Source organism: Cyprinodon variegatus, unplaced genomic scaffold (genome assembly GCF_000732505.1).
Source record: "Cyprinodon variegatus isolate N-32 unplaced genomic scaffold, C_variegatus-1.0 Scaffold1234, whole genome shotgun sequence".
NCBI classification, from domain to species: domain Eukaryota; kingdom Metazoa; phylum Chordata; class Actinopteri; order Cyprinodontiformes; family Cyprinodontidae; genus Cyprinodon; species Cyprinodon variegatus.
The window spans coordinates 150,260-168,994 of record NW_015151687.1 but is presented as its reverse complement, the minus strand read 5'-3'; the positions used below and the strand labels follow the sequence as shown (position 1 = coordinate 168,994).

General features: G+C 36.8%; 1 protein-coding gene across 1 annotated transcript; it reads right to left on the bottom strand.

The window, feature by feature from the left end:
- gsk3a (glycogen synthase kinase 3 alpha) lies at positions 1-16,926 on the bottom strand. The gene is made up of 11 exons (XM_015401585.1): positions 16,848-16,926; positions 16,553-16,739; positions 10,052-10,239; positions 9,886-9,969; positions 8,398-8,508; positions 5,145-5,275; positions 3,177-3,381; positions 2,129-2,224; positions 1,764-1,950; positions 1,569-1,646; positions 1-709 (listed from the first exon to the last, which is right to left on the bottom strand). Exons 2-11 carry the CDS (start codon positions 16,725-16,727, stop codon positions 642-644), a joined length of 1,323 nt encoding a protein of 440 aa, XP_015257071.1. The 5' UTR covers positions 16,728-16,739; positions 16,848-16,926; the 3' UTR covers positions 1-641.
- Between the last annotated feature and the right edge of the window lie 1,809 nt (positions 16,927-18,735).

The window sequence follows — 18,735 nt, the reverse complement described above, 5'->3', positions numbered from 1 at the left end:
TTATACCTTTAAAATCAGCTCTTAATTAAAAGGTTTCAGAAAGAAATCAGGATGATAAAAAGGCTATTCGATATTTTTTTTAGTTCAGGGTAGAAATCAACAGAAGAGCGTCCTTCTAAACACTGGGCTCTGGTTTGGATGATTGTCAAAAATCAATCAAGCTGTCATCTCAACGCCAAAGCCAATCAAAGGTCAAAACGGTGGCATCACAGCCACTTCTAAAAAAAAAAAAAAGGGCAAATTGAAATAAAAAATAAAATAAAAAAAGGAATAAAAGTCAGCTGTTGATTCAATACAGCAAACCCACAGTGTGTAGGAGTGTTCTCCTCATCCTACCAACTAACGTTTCACTGCCCTCCTGGCAAAGGATCTGCAGCTTACCTTAAACCAATGAGCAGCTATAAAAACGCCTTTAAAACAACCCTCAGCTTCCTAAAGCAAGCAGCTGCAGTAGCAGCTTTCTATTGGAATAGTTTCTGGAGAAGATATAAATGCAGAGCGTTTAAGTTGAGTGAGTTTGGTTATCTTTCTTTAGTTTAAAGGTTGGAGCCTGGAAGAAGCTTTAGAGGGAGAGGAGCAGAGGAAAGAAAAAGGAAAATGGGGAAGACGAAACAGAAAAGTTGTGTTAGAGGGATGAACGCTCAGGTGCTGTTGTTGATGGATCCAGGTGCTGAGCTGGGCTGGGCGGTACTGTCTGACACGCTGCCCTCTGCAGGACAAAAGCAGAAATATTAACCATTCCCAGGTCTTGTCTCAAACAGTGTATAAAAACCATTAATTTTGAACAATTGAACCGTTCTTCTTTCCAGGGTGAAATGAAGATATAGTGACCTCATTCTGTGTAATTTACAGAGACATTTACATTTGTTTTCTCTCAATGTACGGCTAGCACAGTATCAGAAACTTCATTTTAGCCTGCTGTTATTCTTCTCAGACCTGAATTTGTGTGTTCAGTGTCATTGTTCTGTTGGAACATCTAGTCGTGTCCAAGTGAAAACAACCTTAGCCATTGCCCTGACGTCTTTAAACATACTTCTACAGGAGCGAACAGGTTATCTAACTTAAAAGGCATCAATTACGTAACTGGGCTTGTTTCTGAGTGGAAAAACAACTTTAATATCAGGCTATGACGTCACCTCACTGTGCCCAGAGCCAAAGAGGTTTAAGAAATGTATAGATTATGACAGACTTCCTCTGTTGTTCTTAAGGGTTAGATAGATAATGCTGTTATTTCCATCAGGACAAAAATCCCAAACATAAAAAATGTCTGACTTCAAAGTTCAGATTGGCCGTGGTCTCAATCCCATTGATATCCCATACAGTACTTAAAAGGAATGCCTGTGCCATTAAACCAACAAATTAACGAATTTTGGTCAAATATCTACAATTTTACCGAAAGCTAGTTGATGGTTTATTAGTTTCAACACTTCACCCTGGAAAAAAAGACATTGAGAAAAAAAAAGAACATCTGAGCTGAGAACAAATACTACAGTTTTCTTTTTCCCTAAAGGAGAAAAGCAAATAGAGTTATACAAGAAAAAAAATCTAAGTAAAGCAGTTATTTGTACCATGTGAGGCGGGCGATGTCTGTGCACGAGCGTGAGGAGGAATGAGTGTGGAGTTCAACTGGGGCTGAATGGACAGCTCTGAAAAGCAGAAAAAGTTATTAATGATCACAAGTTAAAAAAGTCAACCTGATCACAACAACTAACTGATAAAGGCAGGATAAGGCACTGGTATGCAGAGAGCAGAAATAAGCTGACCAACAGGACTGAAGTTGAATAGGGGCGGCAGTTCCCGTCCGCTGGGCAGGCGGGTGTTGGGCTGACGCAGCTCGTCAAAGAAGGCGTGTGCACACGCTTCCAGAGGAGACAGTCTGGAAACGGGCGTGTATTCCAGCAGTCGGGAGCAGAGGGCTATGGCCTCTGGCGGGGTGCGAGGCTTGAACACCTGACAGAAGCAAAGAAAAGTGGATATTGGAATGTGTGTGGATGAAATTATAGGAGATTAGATCTGAAGGACTAATCATTTTGTGTGGAAACAACAAAACAATAAAGAGTATTTTAAACTAGAGATTTAAGAAGCTGTGTGCATTTCCAGTCAGTAATAAAAGCAAAAAGGAACTAACCTTTGTCCAGGGATGTGCTTTGATCTGTGGGAATTTAAACTCTGTGTAGTTAGGGTTCATCTCCCTGATCTGCTCCCTTGTCGGTGTCCCCAAAACCTGTAAACCAGAACCAGAGATTTTATTAGATTCATCTTCAAAAGAAACAATAATGAAGATATTTATATGGTAAATTAGACATATTGCTTCGTATTTAATGGATGGGGTCTTGCAAAAATGTCTTTGCATAAAAAAATAAATAAAACAAACCCTTCTACATACATATTTCCTACGCATTTTCATTTGCAAATTGCCGAAATTTTCCTACTAAATGATTTAGTCAAAAATTATAAAGTAAAATATTAAAAAACTGTTTGAATTTGTGACAGAGGAGAAGAGAGGATAAAAGAAAAATTCTTACACAAGAAATATGGAGGGATGATAAAAATTAGCTATCAATCCAAAAGCAATATTTAGAAGCTAGGATAAAAAATTAAGACCTAATAAAGACACTTTATAAACTTAATCATCTATGCCTAAAAATGCTGAAGTCATGTTCCAAAATTTTACAGACTGAATAGGAACCTTTCAAATGATACGCTCCGAACAACTGGGTTAAACTGAGCAGAAAGATGTCCCTACCAACTCAACAATTACACTTAAGTGAGCTTTAGACTAAACTGGATTTACCAAATAAATATCTAAAAATAATACCTAACAGCTACATATAGAATAATTTATCACTCAGCACCTCTAGCCTCACCAGTAGATGAGAACAAACATCCTCCTCCTTTCACGTTACAGTTGTAGCAAATGTCTGTGTTCTGATTGGCTGCAGGTTATTAACATCTTTTACAGATTCCCAATAAACTATATCTGCTCCTAAAACGTATATATTTGCTTTATGGTCATTTCATTTTTGTAAAAAATACAAGTAGCAATCACAAAAACAAACCATAAACTGAATGATAATCAAGTTTATTATTGTACTAATGCTGCTAATAAATATTCACTTAGCACTTTTAGCACCAGCATAGCCTGTTAGCTCCAAATTTCATCAGTGTGACTGTACCTTAATGATCTCTACTAACTGGTCCACACCGCTGTCCCCGGGGAAGATGGGCTGGCCCAGAAGCAGCTCAGCTAACACGCAACCAGCCGACCAGATGTCAATGTTGGACGTGTAGTCAGTGGCACCAAATATGAGCTCTGGGGCACGGTAGTACCGGGAGCAAATATAGGACACATTCGGCTCCCCTCGAACGAGCTGCTTTGCACTGGACAGTAGAGGAGGGTAAAGAAGAAGAGTTAAAGAAACATTTGATTTCAAGTAAATATCACCAAAAACAGCAGAAAGAAAGAGCTAAGGCCCTATCCACATGAAGACAGGATTAGGTGTAAACAGGGCAGTTGACAGCCTCGGCTGAGCCCGGGACAAAGTCTAAAAAGTCTTGATCAATCTTTGAATGACGTCTTGCCTTAAATGTTACATTTTAAAGTAACCTTTTCTGGAAGCAACAGAAACACATTTAATAGTTAATTAAATACGTGAAAAATATTTAATTATTTATTTATTAAGGATAAAAAATATATATATATATATTTATTTAATGCAAGCATCTCAAGTAACATTTAAATGTTTATATTGACAAATGGAGATCTTTCCAATTTTTTATTTATGAAATATGCGGTACATTTGGCCTCTCATACCTGCTCCAGTCGAATTTGATTCCATTTATAGATTTCTACCTGTGTGACAAGTAGAAATTGGACCACAAAATGTTCAGACAAAATATTTCCTAAGCTGTTATGGCTGTACAGAAGGATTTTCTATTTATTCACTTCCACCGCAGGACTGTTGCAACTGCGGACATGCCATGTAGTCACGTTAGTCAAATTCAAACTTCTCAACCTCTTAACAATACCCATCTAGCAAAGATAGGGAACAAACCCTTGACAAAAAATACTGATTGTTTTTCTCCATCAGAGCGTTTTAAGGTATGACCGCCTTCTCAGGCTTTGACAGGTGAGGGCGATCTAAAGTTCTGTTCGATCTAAAGCTGTTCCTGCGGTTTGAGGCGGCTTCTTCAGGTGAGAGCCGCTGTACCCTTCATGTTAAAGTGATGGAGCTGCGGCCTGATCGTGTGCAGAGGGAAAGATTCAGGTTCTATATTTTCCCGTCTCCAACTGCAGCACAGCCAGCTTCATGTTTAGCAGCTTGACAAACTTCAGACAAACTGCTTCGGCGACAAAACCAGTTAGAAGGAATGGCTGATGGGACTTCGCAATAATAAAGGTGAATAATCAAAAGAAAGTAATAGGAAAAGATTTTATGAAATGTAAGAAATAAGCTCCAATTTCCTTCCAAACATATTTAGAAAAATAATATATTTGGCAAAAGATGCAGGGGACTGATTCACGCCCCCCCCTCTCACCCGATACCGTTGGTCCAGATCAACAGGCCCGGTTTCCCCCCTGCTGTCAGCAGGGGTGGGTGTAAACACAAATGTAAGGTAGTAGAATTTAAATAATTGATCTGCTTTCTGGTAAAACATTTAAAAAATATATATATATTTTTAAACCGGGTCTCAGATTGAAAATAAATAAAATCTGACAATGTTTCATGTGCAGACATGAGCTACAGTTTTTTTATTTTATTTTTTTTAACAATGATGCTGTAGCTCAACCAACCTTTGTAACCCACGTGTCCCTTTTTAGTCATGTTGCTGTGTTTAGCCCCCATGATCAATCTGTGTTTTTGTTTTTTGTTTTTAGAGTTTTTGGTGTCATTCTCTGCTCTGTCACAGCGCTATCGAAGAGCCGGGCATATGTACTATGTCGTCAATATCCTGTATACATGTGGATGCTAACTTTTCTTCAAAGATGCTTATAAAAATATACAAGTTTGTCTTCATGTAGACTAGACCTAAATAACAACAATCAACATATCCTGGGAATAAACTTACATGCAAAATGACAAAAGTGGCTACAAAAACAGGAAAAAAAATACAAAACTGTAAAGATCAGATTAATTGCTAACCTGCCAAAGTCACAAAGTTTGAGGATGGCTGTCTCTGGGTCTACCAGGAGGTTCTGAGGCTTTATGTCTCTGTGACAAACGCCCTGGGAATGGATATAAGCCAGACTGCGAAACAGCTGGTACATGTACACCTATGGGACAAACACAAATGGGAACACAGAGTTAAACTATCTGTAAGTGACTGATGTCACTACAGAACCAGTAACAACAACCTATAACAACAAGTCAAAAGAAGGTTTTCCTCATTATGTCACAGCTGTGGAACTTAAAATGGGATATGGAGCAATTAAAAGAAAATGTAGCCTTTAATGCTGGACTCTTGAATAAAACAAAACCTTTTTTGGTGCTGATTAGTAAAACCTACGGCTTTATATGCACACCAAATGATGTCATCAGAATATCTGAACATGTAAAGTTAAAACAGGTTACAATACATCTGGAAGAGGAAAAATAATGATACTTTTTATGTTCAATGATTTATTACAAGTACTGTTGAATGAGAATAAAAAAAATTGTACTGACCAAATCTAGTTATCATCTTGTTGGCACAGAATTAGTTAAAGACTTGTTGAATTATATTTTTATATGCAGACAGTGAGGAATACATGGTCCACCTTATTGCCCCACTGGAAGAAATCCTTGCCCTGCTTTCCCAAAGCCCCCTAACCCCCCTATGGAGAGCGAAGCTCCAGGAGATCCTCAATGCTCCGTGTTTGCTAGTGCTCCCACTGACAGGCTATTACCACATCCGCTCAGACTTCTCCCCGTTCCAAATACACAGGAGAAAAGGAACATGCACAAACTTTTGCACCACTAAAGTCACCGTGAAGCATTTCAGTTAAGCACAAGATGTTTCAAATAAATATATATACCCACAGGTGTGGTGTATTAAAGAGATACACTGCTTGTTTCAAACAAACTGTATATATAGATGCCCTACAGCTGACGTCACAGATCACACTTCCCCGGAACCTAGCTGCCATATCAATTACCTGCTCTGATCCCCTGCGTAAAAGATGCTGTCTGTATAGAAAAGGTGACAATGTATTTCTTTTAACCACTTAAAAGGGAATCAACGTCATCACAGATGTCTGTTAGCAATCAGAAGGACTGGCTGCGAGTAGCCGCCTGTGCAGGGTACACTTCGTATCAGGCAAGGTTCAAAACAAATCGGGAGAGCTAGATCAGGCTGTTGCCAAGTAGATTTAATGTATTTTTTAATTATTTATTTTATAATTTTTTGTCCCAGGAAATTAAATGATTAGATTACACCCATTTAATATTAGGATCCGAAGACGTCGCTACAACGTAGTTGTGTTTAGTTGTTTACATTAACTAAGCTAAAGATCAGCAGAACGCGGCTTACCTTTGCTTTAAATAAACATATATACATTTTTTTTGGATGCCATATATTTGGGTCAATAACCCAGCCAGCTGGGTTACTGATAAGCATCTGTGATTTTAAAAGCTTTCATACTTTCTCCGATGTATGAGGACAGGTTGTGAATAAGATATATGTATCAGCGGTGAAAGAAAAAATCTGGAGGCCTGTCAGGAATTAAAAAGGTGTTGGAAGAAAAAAAAAAAAAGTCTACAGGGACTTCCTTTGAATTGCATCCAATAACACCAAATTTCTTTAAGATTGCTGGGATATAAATTAGAATGATCCATTCTGGTCAGAGAAGAAGCACCATGTAAAAAGAAAAAATTACTTTACACTAGTGTTAGCGGAAATATCACAAACATCAAATGGTATAAATAATCACCAAAAAATATTTCTTTGGAAAACAACTATACAAAAAAAAAAATAAATAAATAAATAAATGCCCTAGCTTTCTGGACCCATATTCACTCAAATAAAAACAAAACCAAAAACTATCAGTAAAATACTTAAAATGACTCTAACCTGGTTAGGTTTAAACTGACAACCAAAAAACAATTAAAAGATTTTTGCAGAGGGGCTAGTCACTAACCCAATATATATATAAAAAAAAAAAACTGATTAAACTTTCTTACAAACATTTAAACATTAAAGCATGAAGCCTGAGGTGACAAATTTCTATACCAAAATAGCACAGCTGTAACTATTCTCCCAGAAGAAGTGTAACTATCCCCATCTAAATCTTCTGACACGTGTCCTTAGATCTGGGCCACTGATGTCAGCCTCAGATAAAAAAAATTTTTTAAATCTAACAACACCACAATAAAGTCTGCAATCCTTAAATGAATGACAACTGTAGGCAGGAAACATCTTAATATGACAAATGGTGACTGTGGTCATCATCGTCATTGTATAATTATCACCATTATTGCCCACAGGGTGCATTGACAGCAGCCTGACCAGATTATAAAATGAGGCAGATGAGATGAGGGATGATGGCTGTTAACAAGAGGGCAGCTGGGCTTAGAAGAGAAGCAAAACAAAAGGAGGTATGGAAAAAAACATGAGAGAGAAGGGGAAAAAAAGGCCCCAGCCACGGCACGGTGGAAAAATGTCTCCGAAGGAGGAAAAGGATAAGAGAAGAAAGAGAGAAGGAGACCAGCATGCATGTCGACGCCTCAGGGGAGCAGCTGGGTGAGGTGGGGAAATGGGCCATGAGACAGCTCTAATGTCCTCTCTGCTGCTTCATATGCAGTAAACACAAACACCAACATGAGGAACGCTTTAGCAAGGATCCAAGGATATAGGGAACAATTAACTCCCATGAGTCCATCTTTTCTTTCTGCTTTTTATCCCGCTGAGCTGTCTGTAAAAGCAAACATACTTATGGGATCACTATACCCTCAGGAGAGTAGTAATATTTTCCATTTCTACTAAACACAATTTCACAACTGAATCCATAATAAAAAAAAAAAATTAAAAAAAAACTATTTAAACAAAACAAGTACTTCCAAGACTAATGTAGAATTCAGAGGGACATTAGAGAATATTTTCAATATCAAGACCTTAAATTCATGCCAAGCTATAAAAAAGGCTGATTTATTAAAATTTTTTAAGCATTCCACTGTGCAGTTCTTTTAGCAACCTTTTCTCATTTTAACAATAATCTCACATTTAAAATAAAATGGGATGTTTTTGTTCAGAATAAACGTATGCAGTTGGAAAAAAAAACATACACACTGCAAGCCCGTGTATAGACTATGATAGTTCTCTTAATGTCTATAATGAAGGGAGTCATTCATGAAAAAAATTCCACAAGGGGAGTTGGAATGATATGTTTAGACAGTTCAACAGTTTCTGGCCTCTTCTTACCTTAACATAGATGATGGGGACGATGGCCTTGGCCTTGTTGAAGTGCCGAGCCACCCTGTACACCGTCTCCGGGACGAAATCCAGCACAAGATTCAAATACACCTCGTCTTTCTGGTACAGAGAAAGTCAAAGGAAGATTTATTACCAGAGGAAAGGATTTCATATCACTTAAACATTAAACATCACAACTGTGTTGACATGTTCTGAATGAGTTCTAGACTTTTAGATCTTCAACCCAAGCAGTGATGGTTTTTCACTTCCTTATTTATAATTTTCAATTATATGTATAATGGATATACAGAACAGTATTAAGAATACTTTTAGCCAGTACAGTTTTGATTACCAATAAGGAATACAAAATTTAAGTTTTAAATAAAAACCCAATTCTGTTAGGAATCAAACATGCTACCAGCTATGGTGCAAGCTGCTGGCATGTTCTTCTGCTAAATGAAAATTAGCCCCTTTTTCTTTCATTTCCAACTTTGACTTCCCCCTCTAACAGTTAGGAAAAATCCACAGGAAAGCCGCGCCTTCTTATAAGCCGCATGGTTCAAAGCACGGGCGAAAGAAGCGGCTTATCTTCCATAAAAGACCGTGTATCACAGTCAATGAATTCAGCATTTGTCAGAATGATGTTCCTGGTGTTATGTAGCTTTGTGCATTTTTTTTTAAAGCAAATATTTAAATTATGTTTTAATGGTGGAGTTTTATACACACGGCAAAATCACTGTAATAAGTCAGTACAGGTGTCTGTTGAGGGCATTCCTGTCTTTCTGGAACATTTTTATTTTGTTTATATCTATAATCAAATTGTATCGTATCTGATCACAGTTGGATTCAATGATAATTACATGGTGTTACTTTGTTATTTTTCAAGTGTAAAAATGGCAACATTTGTCCTACCATTGTACCATCAAGCAGCCTTTGCCCTCAAAATGACGGAATATAGAAAACATTCAAATGTCGACATGTTTACAGCTATTAGACAGACCGTTTTCAATTTGTTAATTCAATTAAATAACCCCAAATAACCAGAAATTTTAACCTGTCTGGTCGCTCCTCTACTATTTGGGTAATGGGGGGGGGGGGTAAATAAATCAGCAAAATAAGGTTTTAAGACATGGAAAATTCAAAGGGCGATAAAATGCTTTGTTGGGTTAAAACTGTAACAGACTTCAGACCATTGAACCAATCTAAGGTAATGCTACTAAATTTAGACACATATGAGCCAAAAATCAAGCTTCAAGGTAAATTTCTTGGTTTCCATGTATACAGCTTTCCAAAATTCATCAAGTGAAACTTTAAAATGTAAATACCTGGCTGGTAAAAAAAAACCTCAGAGTATTCATTCATTGTGTGACCAACTCACTCCTATTATGCACATGAATCACCTCTGATTCATGAAGCATTAATTGCCTGGGCGGGGCAGCGTGCTGCTGCTACTAAACATTTGCTGTAACATCAAACATGAAGCAAGCAGAGACACACCTTCTCTCCACTTGAGTAGAAGAAGTAGCGTAGCCTCACAATGTTGCAGTGGTCCAACTTTCTCATAATCTGCAGCTCCCTATTCTATAATGTAGAAATAAGAAAATAGATGTGAGACAAACAGAAAACACTTTATTGTCATCTAAATATCACTCCTCTGGGTTACCTTAAACCTTTTGTCTTGGAGAACTTTCTTAATTGCCACCATCTCCTGAGTGTCGATGAGGCGAGCCTGGTAGACCACTCCGAATGAGCCATTACCTATGACCTTTATGTCTGTGTAGGAAACTTCCTGCGGGCGGTCAGGGCCCTGGCCGGGGGTGGCTACCACCGTCGTCACCTTGCCGCTGTCTCCTGTGGGCAGCAGAACAGAAGCTTCGTGTCATATCTAAATCACAAACATTAACATTTACAACAACCAAACTGAAATGGAAATTTAAAGGATGTTGAAAATCATGATTTTATTTTTCTCCAACAAACTCTCAGAGAAGACTGTTAGAGTTGAGAGGGATGTTGATGAAATAACAAAACAAAAGCAATACTGTTAGAAGCCGGACTTAAAAATTGATTTTCGAACAAACTCTCAATTCAATCCAGAGGAGCTTAAGACCTTTTTAAGAAGAAGATCTTCTAAATCGAACTGCAAGTATTAAGTTAAGTAGTTTGAAACCTACAAGTTTATTTCAGATTTTCAAATGTCTCTACTCTTTTAAAAATTTTAATAATATAACTATTTATATCATTTATGAGGGCTTTGCACCGAAGTGTCTTACACTGAATAAAGATTCTCAAGAGCAGAGTTTATGAACACTGTACCTCTGTCCCATCCAGTAATAAAGCCCATTCCAATGTATGTGAAGTTTTTAAAGTTTCTAGATTCTAAAAAGGTTATTCTGATTCTAATAAGAGAGAAGGTTATCAAAACAAAATGCTTAAGGAGTAAAACGTAAAAATGAAGATGTGATGTGCCAAAATGAACATACATTTATTTATCAAATTGCATTTGATACATAATAACTGACTTTAGTTGAACCTAATTCCTGAAAGACTCAGAAAAAAACATCTCAATGAATAACAAGAGTTCAGCTAAAACAAATCTTTTCTTTGGGATAATGGACAAAAGGCCCGTCAGACCAATGTTGACTTTGTGTAACAAAATCAGGCCAAAGTAAGATGTTAAAGATGTAACACTTCCTGACAGCTCCAGTTAGAGTCCAGTAGCCGCATGGTAGTTTATGCCAGTGCATGTAGTTGACCAAGAATGATGTGACAAATAGTAAAAAAAACAGAGAGAAAACCAGGAGAAAAGGAGCACCAAATAAGAGGCCCAATCCCAAAAGGCTTGTCGGAGCTTGTGGTAAAATTGCACGGACAGCAGCACACCCAGGGGTGCAACTTTAGCTGAGTTTGCTCTGTTCACTCGTCTTAAAACCCTCCCAGATCCCTCCCAGAAAGACAAATGATTTAAATAGCTAGTAACAAAGATTTAAAACTAGGTTGTGATCAAGACTATCTTAAAATATAACTTGGGAAAAAATAATCAAAAGAAAACAATTCGGTTTTTCTTATTCAAACATTAACAGTGATCCAAAGCCTCCCATTAGCCTATATTATAACCCCATGATTAGCCTAGATCTGATCCCTCAGGTCAGCAGCACTGAGATAAGTCCACCGCTCTATCACAGCGTCTTCCAGTTATATTTTAGCAATGCTACCACTTCCCCACATAAAAACATTAAGTCAAAAGAGAGAACATTAAAGGATACAGTAACAGCAGCATGATAGTGTCTTAAATAATAAATGCAAAGATTAGAGTCTCCCCAGCTGTCAGAGAGGACTTTGCTTTCTAGCCTGACAAGTGAAATGGAATGAAAATGGATGAGCAGGGTGACTTTCATTACACCTTAGCCTCATGAAAAATCACTCCAAAGCTTGTTTGTAGGCTTAAAAATTAAACACACCTTTAAGCCAGTAAAAAGATTGTCACTTCAGTGATAAATTACTACTAATATTTTATCATTAGTGTACCTCTGATGCCTTACCTGACAGGGTTCAACGATGCATTTACAGCCAGAATATGTAGATGAATGATCTTAAAGTTTTTTTTTATGTTTTTTAATTATTCACCAAAACTTTTTTTTTTTTTTTACTTTTCCACTGGGAAGAAAAATAAATAAAACCCAACAGCAGACCAAATTATAATGAGCTCAAGCTGACCTAATTAATCATCATTTTTTTCTTAACTGCTAACGCTATATATTGTGCTTCAGGCTATTGTGTTTCAGGCTATAGTTATGCATGTCCGAGTGGTGATTACTAACTTGAGACATGTTTGTTATTACTAAACAGGAAATCCACATTAGACAAAAGTCACTGGGATTGGATTCATGTAAGGGAGCAGGAGGCCAGATGCTAATGTGGCCGACCTCCTGAGTCAGAGCACTGTTAGAGGATGCACTGATGACGGGTTTTGGACTGGACTGGTCATGACTCACAATACTAACACCAGTACGGATACTAATTGATGACTTCAGAGAATAGGAAACAGCATAGAAATAGTCAAATTAAGGAAAAACATTAAACGCTTCTCCTACAAACGGGCAAGGTTCATTTATACCTGATATGTTTGTCCTAAAAACTGGGTTTTAAGTAAATTGAATGTTTTAAAACCAAGTAGGTTTCAGCAAATCTTAAAACTATAACTACAGGGAAGTTATAGGGGTAATATGAATGAATGGGATACTTATTTGAAAACAAGACGTGTCTTTTAGAAAAAGTAGAAGGTTAAGAATGGAAAAACTTTTTTCCCCGTTTTAAAACAGACCAGAGCTTTAAAAAAAAAAAAAAAATCAAGTCCTATACCTAAAACTGAATTAAAAAAATAAATTACATCTTCAAATTCAAATAACTTAAAAAAGAAAAAAGAACAATTTCCTAAAGATATGTTATTAGTCACACGGATATCATTTTTATATGGATCAGCTAACCTAAACATTGCTGATGGGACAATGAATCCAGACCTGTTTCTGCAGGTTATTATAAAGGGCGTTGGTGCAAAAATGATCCAGGAGTGACTAAAGGGGCAAAAGATCAGGTCTAAGTTGCTAAACTTTCAAGATCTTATTCTGATGTAGCATTGGTCAGATGTAGTAACATCAAGTTTAAACATTGCAGGCCAAATATAATAAACGCACACTGTAAGAATAAAAAATAAAATACTAGATAGACATGTTGCATTTTGTGGGGCTCAATATCAAGCCGGGAGGGGAAAGGGAGACTTATGAAGGAACTGGTGACTTGGGAAAAAATAAAAAAGCAGAAAATTTCAGGTTGTTGTTTGTGTTTGTTTAGAAGAGCACATCTGTGACACTGAACAACCAGAGTACTTTTCTAATGGCCAAAAACTGCACAGAGCCCAGCTTTAAAAGATCTGTTACCAACAGCTGAGTAAAAGATCACACTGCAGGCTTTATGAGGTCTGCTCAAGTTTAGGCCTGAACAGGCCTAGTTTCCAGAATACCAATTTCTGAGACATTATTCTATTGTTTTGCTGAAATAAAGTACCATTTATAATGAATGAAAGCCATATTCAGAACGTGAAAAATAATAATAATTTAGTTGCACCATGGCCAAGAAACTGTATGATTTAATCAGCCAAGGTGTTTACTTCTATATGTTGGTTGGTTTTAAAGCTGTAGTGACGTTGAGTCACTGAAAGATTATGATTCATGACATTTATAACCATTTGAAATTTGAAAATACATATAAAAAGTGCCTGTAGTACAGCATATTACATAAATTCAAATACCTTAAAAACTAAAGAAAACTAAAGACAAAATAAAGATTTTGGCTCCTGAGCAAGCTGCAACACTGGAAGTTTTTTGATACATGTGCAAACTAGGATTTTCACAATACCTACAATTAAAAACTGTATGCCAATGCGGGGCTGTCCATTTTTCTGGGAGATTGCACTAAGCTTTTTAGTGATCAACTACAGCAGCATGATAGGTCCTCCTTTTTTTCCCCTCTTTCTGATGTCACCTTCAGTCTGGCTCCTCCATAACATACATTATTATTAGTGGCAATGGCTTCCAATAGGTTTAGTAAATGGACTGTACTGCTATAGTGCTTTTCTCAAGTCAGAGGATTTGACCAAAGTGCTTTACACTGCATTCAGTCATTCACACGTTGATGGTGGCAAGGTACATTGTAGCCACAGCTGCCCTGGGGCTCACTGACAGAAGCAGGGCTGCCGTACACTGGCACCACCAGTCCCTCCGACCACCACCATCAGTGGACAATGAGGGTGAAGTGCACAACATTGAAAGCCAGCGCTGGGGCTTGAACCGACAACCCTCCAGCTGCAGGGCAAACTTCATCCAACACTACCATCGCCCCGGATTTAAAACTAAACAATGGAATAACAGAAAGAACGAACTGGTAAAGCTCGTTTCATTACTCTACTACTTATAAGACCTAGTTAGCCATTTGCTGAGTCAATTTTTCCCATTTTAATCTGTGCCGCTGCAAAGTGGTTGGTCCAGCTAGCATGTGGCATTGTTTAGCTTTCTGATTTTATTCCTGTATGTATGCCTCACAGGGAAACAACAGTTTCATTTGACTCTTTGGCTCATGTAGAGGCGTGTTTTATTTGGTATGTTATAAACAGCAGTTATAATGTTACAGTCTGTATTAGTTTGATCATAATGCTACTTACAGGCTTACTGATTGATGTTAATAACCAAAATACCATTAAGTATTTTCTTGCTTTCCTTTAACAACACAGCTAGGACTTGTTTTAGTTATGCTCCTACAAAAAGCAAGAGAGCCTGTTAGTACTTTGACCTATAAATATATTAAAAGAAAATCTACTCATATTTACATATTTAGAACATAAATGGTCAATACTCCATCTGAATTTGGTTTTTACCCTGACCTAAATCAATTAAGAGACATTTAATCTAAGGCTGCAACTAACAATTATTTTGCTAATTCATTAATTTGTCGATTATTTTTTCGATTAATAGATTAACAATCAAAGGGATTAACAGTCAAAGGTTTCTAAAAGAAGACTTTTTGCAAATTTTAGTCAGGTGAACCTAAAACTTTTCCACTTGAGGAGTTCCAGATAGAACATCTTGAGAAAAAATTTGGGTTTAATTGTTTTGTTTTTTTATCTTATATGCAAAATGTGTATTTTTTTTTATCTTATTTTATTTTTTTTACAATTTTGGTATAATTACTACTATAAGTGGGTTGCTCTGTCAGCTGTAGGCATGTTTTAGAGTCTCTTTACTCAGGTTAACAATTAATTAGTTGAGGATTATTTCAATGATCGATTAATCATGAATTATCCGATTAATTGTTTCAACCCTAATTTAATCGAAGCACGTGAGAACATAATACAAACAAAAAATGTTTATTCTTCAGTTGAAACTTTGTTGATAGCATTTAATTTTGTGTTACTTTTTACTGCTCTTTCATATCATATAGATACTGTGACGTATCCATTTAGTGGCTGCTGCTTGTGTCCTATTGTATAACAGCACTGATGGCTGTGCAGTCTTCTCAAAGGTAGCTTTTTATTTCCAAATGCAGTTTGACAACTGTGATATAGTAACATGTAAAGAACATAATCATTTTTATTTTCCAATATGTAGAGTTAAAGCAGCCAAGCTACATGCTGAAACGTGGACCTGATGAAAACGAATGTACCCTGCAATGAGTAAAACTGTTTGTATTGTTTTATTTTTAAATTAGCCAAATGACTGGTTTAATAATGTTTTACAGTACTTGTCAGCCAGACTTGAGCAAATGTCTGTCTGGAAAGTCAATGGTGCAATTTCAATAAGAAAGTGGAGAAAACTATGAAAGGATATAAATATATAGTTAACTTTATAACAGAAAGTGAGTAAAATTCAGTTTTCCTTCCAGACAGAATATACTGTCACTGTTTTACATATGAAAAATTTAATATTCTGCAGTAACAAATGAGACTTTTTTTTAACTTAAAAGCACTATTCCAAATAGATCAGCTGATATTTACTTTAAACACTTTAAGTGTATAATAACTCAGTTCCTACATATAATTACATTTATAGAGTTGATTTTAGATCCAGCATAAAACTGATAAAATTCTGATAAAGTCTACTATTACAAGTAAAACCTTTACCATGTGAGGTTGGCTCGCTACTTCAATGTAATTAAATCTTAGAGTGACCAAAAGTAATAGATAAGCAGGAATTAAAGATAACAAAACTTGGATCAAATTTATTTCCCAACACTTTTTTCCCAAAACGTTAGCAGGTTAGCAAGCATCCAGCTCTGATACCAGAAAACATAATCTGAGCAACAGCTACTTCCATCCTTATAATAAAGATTAAAAACAATTGTTCGGGAATTAAAAATGTAATTTATTCGGTAACGTTGGGTTAAGGTCGGCTTAGGTTTAAGCTTTCCAGAGCTAACGATAGTGCTAGCACTCAGATGAAAGCCGTTCACCGCGGTGAAAAACAAGGCTAACATAGCTATGCAGCTACGGTTAACTCCCCAACTACAGTCGACATCAACTGTTCTCCGGCTTGTTTAAATTCAAATAATCTATTATTTGGATCTCCGGAATATCGTGTATGTTTTACTAACGGTATGAATGCGGATACAGACTTACTGGGCAGTTTCAGATTTCCAAAGCTCGTCGAGGCGCTTCCACTAGCTTGTGAAGCCCCAGTTTTTCCTGTCGAGCTTCCGCCAGCCACCGCCGACACGGCACCGGCTGCAGCAGATCCGGGAGCTCCGGGAGGCTCAGCGAATGAGCTGGTCCTGGCCCGCCCGCTGCCGCTCATATTTGTGTGAACCTGAGCCGAGGCACAGTTGTATGTTTAGAGCTGCAACACGGGCAGACGGTTTGCCATATGTGTATGTGTTCTTATATTTGATTAAAATAAAAATAAAAAAACACTTACAGCGTTCAGTATAGGTTTCCCGTCTCCCCCTTTCTTCCTCTGTAGAACAGCAATGGTGGGGGGACTGGGGAGTTGACGCACAACGACGTAAAGACCGCAATGCATCAAGGGAAAATGAGTTTTTCCACAATTCAGTGGGGTTTTTACATTTTATTACCGCTTTTCATCAGTTTTTTGGGGGGAAAAACGTTTGCCTTAAGAATATTTGATAGATCATCTTTTTTTTAATTATTATTTTCCACAAGGAAAAACTCGCTATGGATTAAATCAGCATTATGAAGCTCAAGGAAATATCCAATTCAGTTTATTTATATAGCGCCAATTCAAAACACATGTCATCTCAAGGCACTTTACAGTTCACCAGATCATCCAGTCAATTTGATTCTAAGTTTTCTATCTATGGAAAACCAGTTTATTGCATCGACTGGAATGCAATCCCTCACACTAAGCATGCTTGTAACGACAGTGGAGAGGAAAAACGTCCTTTAAACAGGAAGAAACCTCCAGCCAAAGCAGGCTCAGTGTGAGCGGCTATCTGCCAAGGCCGATTGGGGTTCAATGAGACAGAAGCAGAGATAAAAAAAAAAAAAAAAGCAACTGTAAAAGGCTGAACAAACCGGAAACAGCATGCGTATATACATTTTTTTAGAAATGTAAAGCTGGTTAGGGTTTTATACCTTGCATCATTGGTGCAAGTGGCCACCAGGCTGCACACTACAACGCCATACAGGAACTTCAAGCCATCATCCAAATATGGAAGGCATAACTGCAGCCCTACAGGGACATGGCCATCTAACTAAACTGACAGACAAGCAGGAAAAAATAGTGTTTCCAGAAGTAAAAACACCCCCTAGCACATAAATAAACTTGTTATCATTGCTTTTTTGTGTTGTTAAAATCATTATATCAAATATAGTGGCAAATGTTTATAAAACACATCTTGACCAGTTTATTTCCCTTAAATATAATTATGTGAAAAAAAATACAAAATTTCCCTTTTATTAGGGTTCTGATCCCATCAGTTTTTTTTATCTGATAAAATCTAACAGATTATGAAAATTAATTAAACAAAGAACAATTGACCTGCTGCTCATTAAATTTACTAACTGCAGTAACATAACTTTGCTTCCTTAAAGTAAGATCTGGAGAATTGCTTTGTATTCAAGGTTGTCAAAGTTGGTATGAATTGCCCAATTGAAAATTAGGGCCCATAGCAATTTCCAATATAATCATTACTGTTAAGACTGACAGCCAAAATTTACCAATATCATATGTTTCCCTTACCTTTAGAAACATGACAATATGACAAATCCACTGATATTTCTTCTCTCTGATTTAAACCAGACAGTCCTGTGGTGCATCACTCTCACTGTCACATTCCAAATTGCCAACCTCCTTCTACCAATAACATTTAACAAAAAACAAAAAGATCAAAATAAATATGGTTGTTAATAGCACTTTATTAATAATCAGGCCAAGCAGTATGCTAAAATGACTAATATCAGCTGATGATAATAATAATAATAATAATAATAATAATAATAATAATAATAATAATAATAATAATAATAATAATAATAATAATAATAATAATAACAACATCATTGATCTCATGGAGAAAATGGAGAAATCATTTTTTCGACCACATCCAGGATGTTGCAGAGGCATCCTGCATTTTGTATCTGTCAAAAATTAAAAATTTTTTCCTGATATTTCTGACCAGAGACCTTTGTGACCTTTTAGTTATGCTGTGTGTGGATGTGTATATTTGTTACCTTGTCAGAACAGTGTATAGCCATTTTTAGCACGAATATGTAAATTGTGGGGACTTGCAGGTACTTGTTGGGATGAGTTAACTGGTTATTATGAGGGAAAGTTCTCTTCTGGA

Bases quoted from the DNA above. Each gene is read 5' to 3' on its own strand.
- gsk3a (XM_015401585.1), bottom strand. From the start codon at position 16,727: ATGAGCGGCAGCGGGCGGGCCAGGACCAGCTCATTCGCTGAGCCTCCC. The intron at 5,276-8,397 runs GTAAGAAGAGGC...TTTGTCCCATAG, and splicing joins TCCCCATCATCTATGTTAAG to GTGTACATGTACCAGCTGTT. The intron at 1,647-1,763 runs GTCAGCTTATTT...TCTGCTTTTCAG, and splicing joins ATTCAACTTCAGTCCTGTTG to AGCTGTCCATTCAGCCCCAG.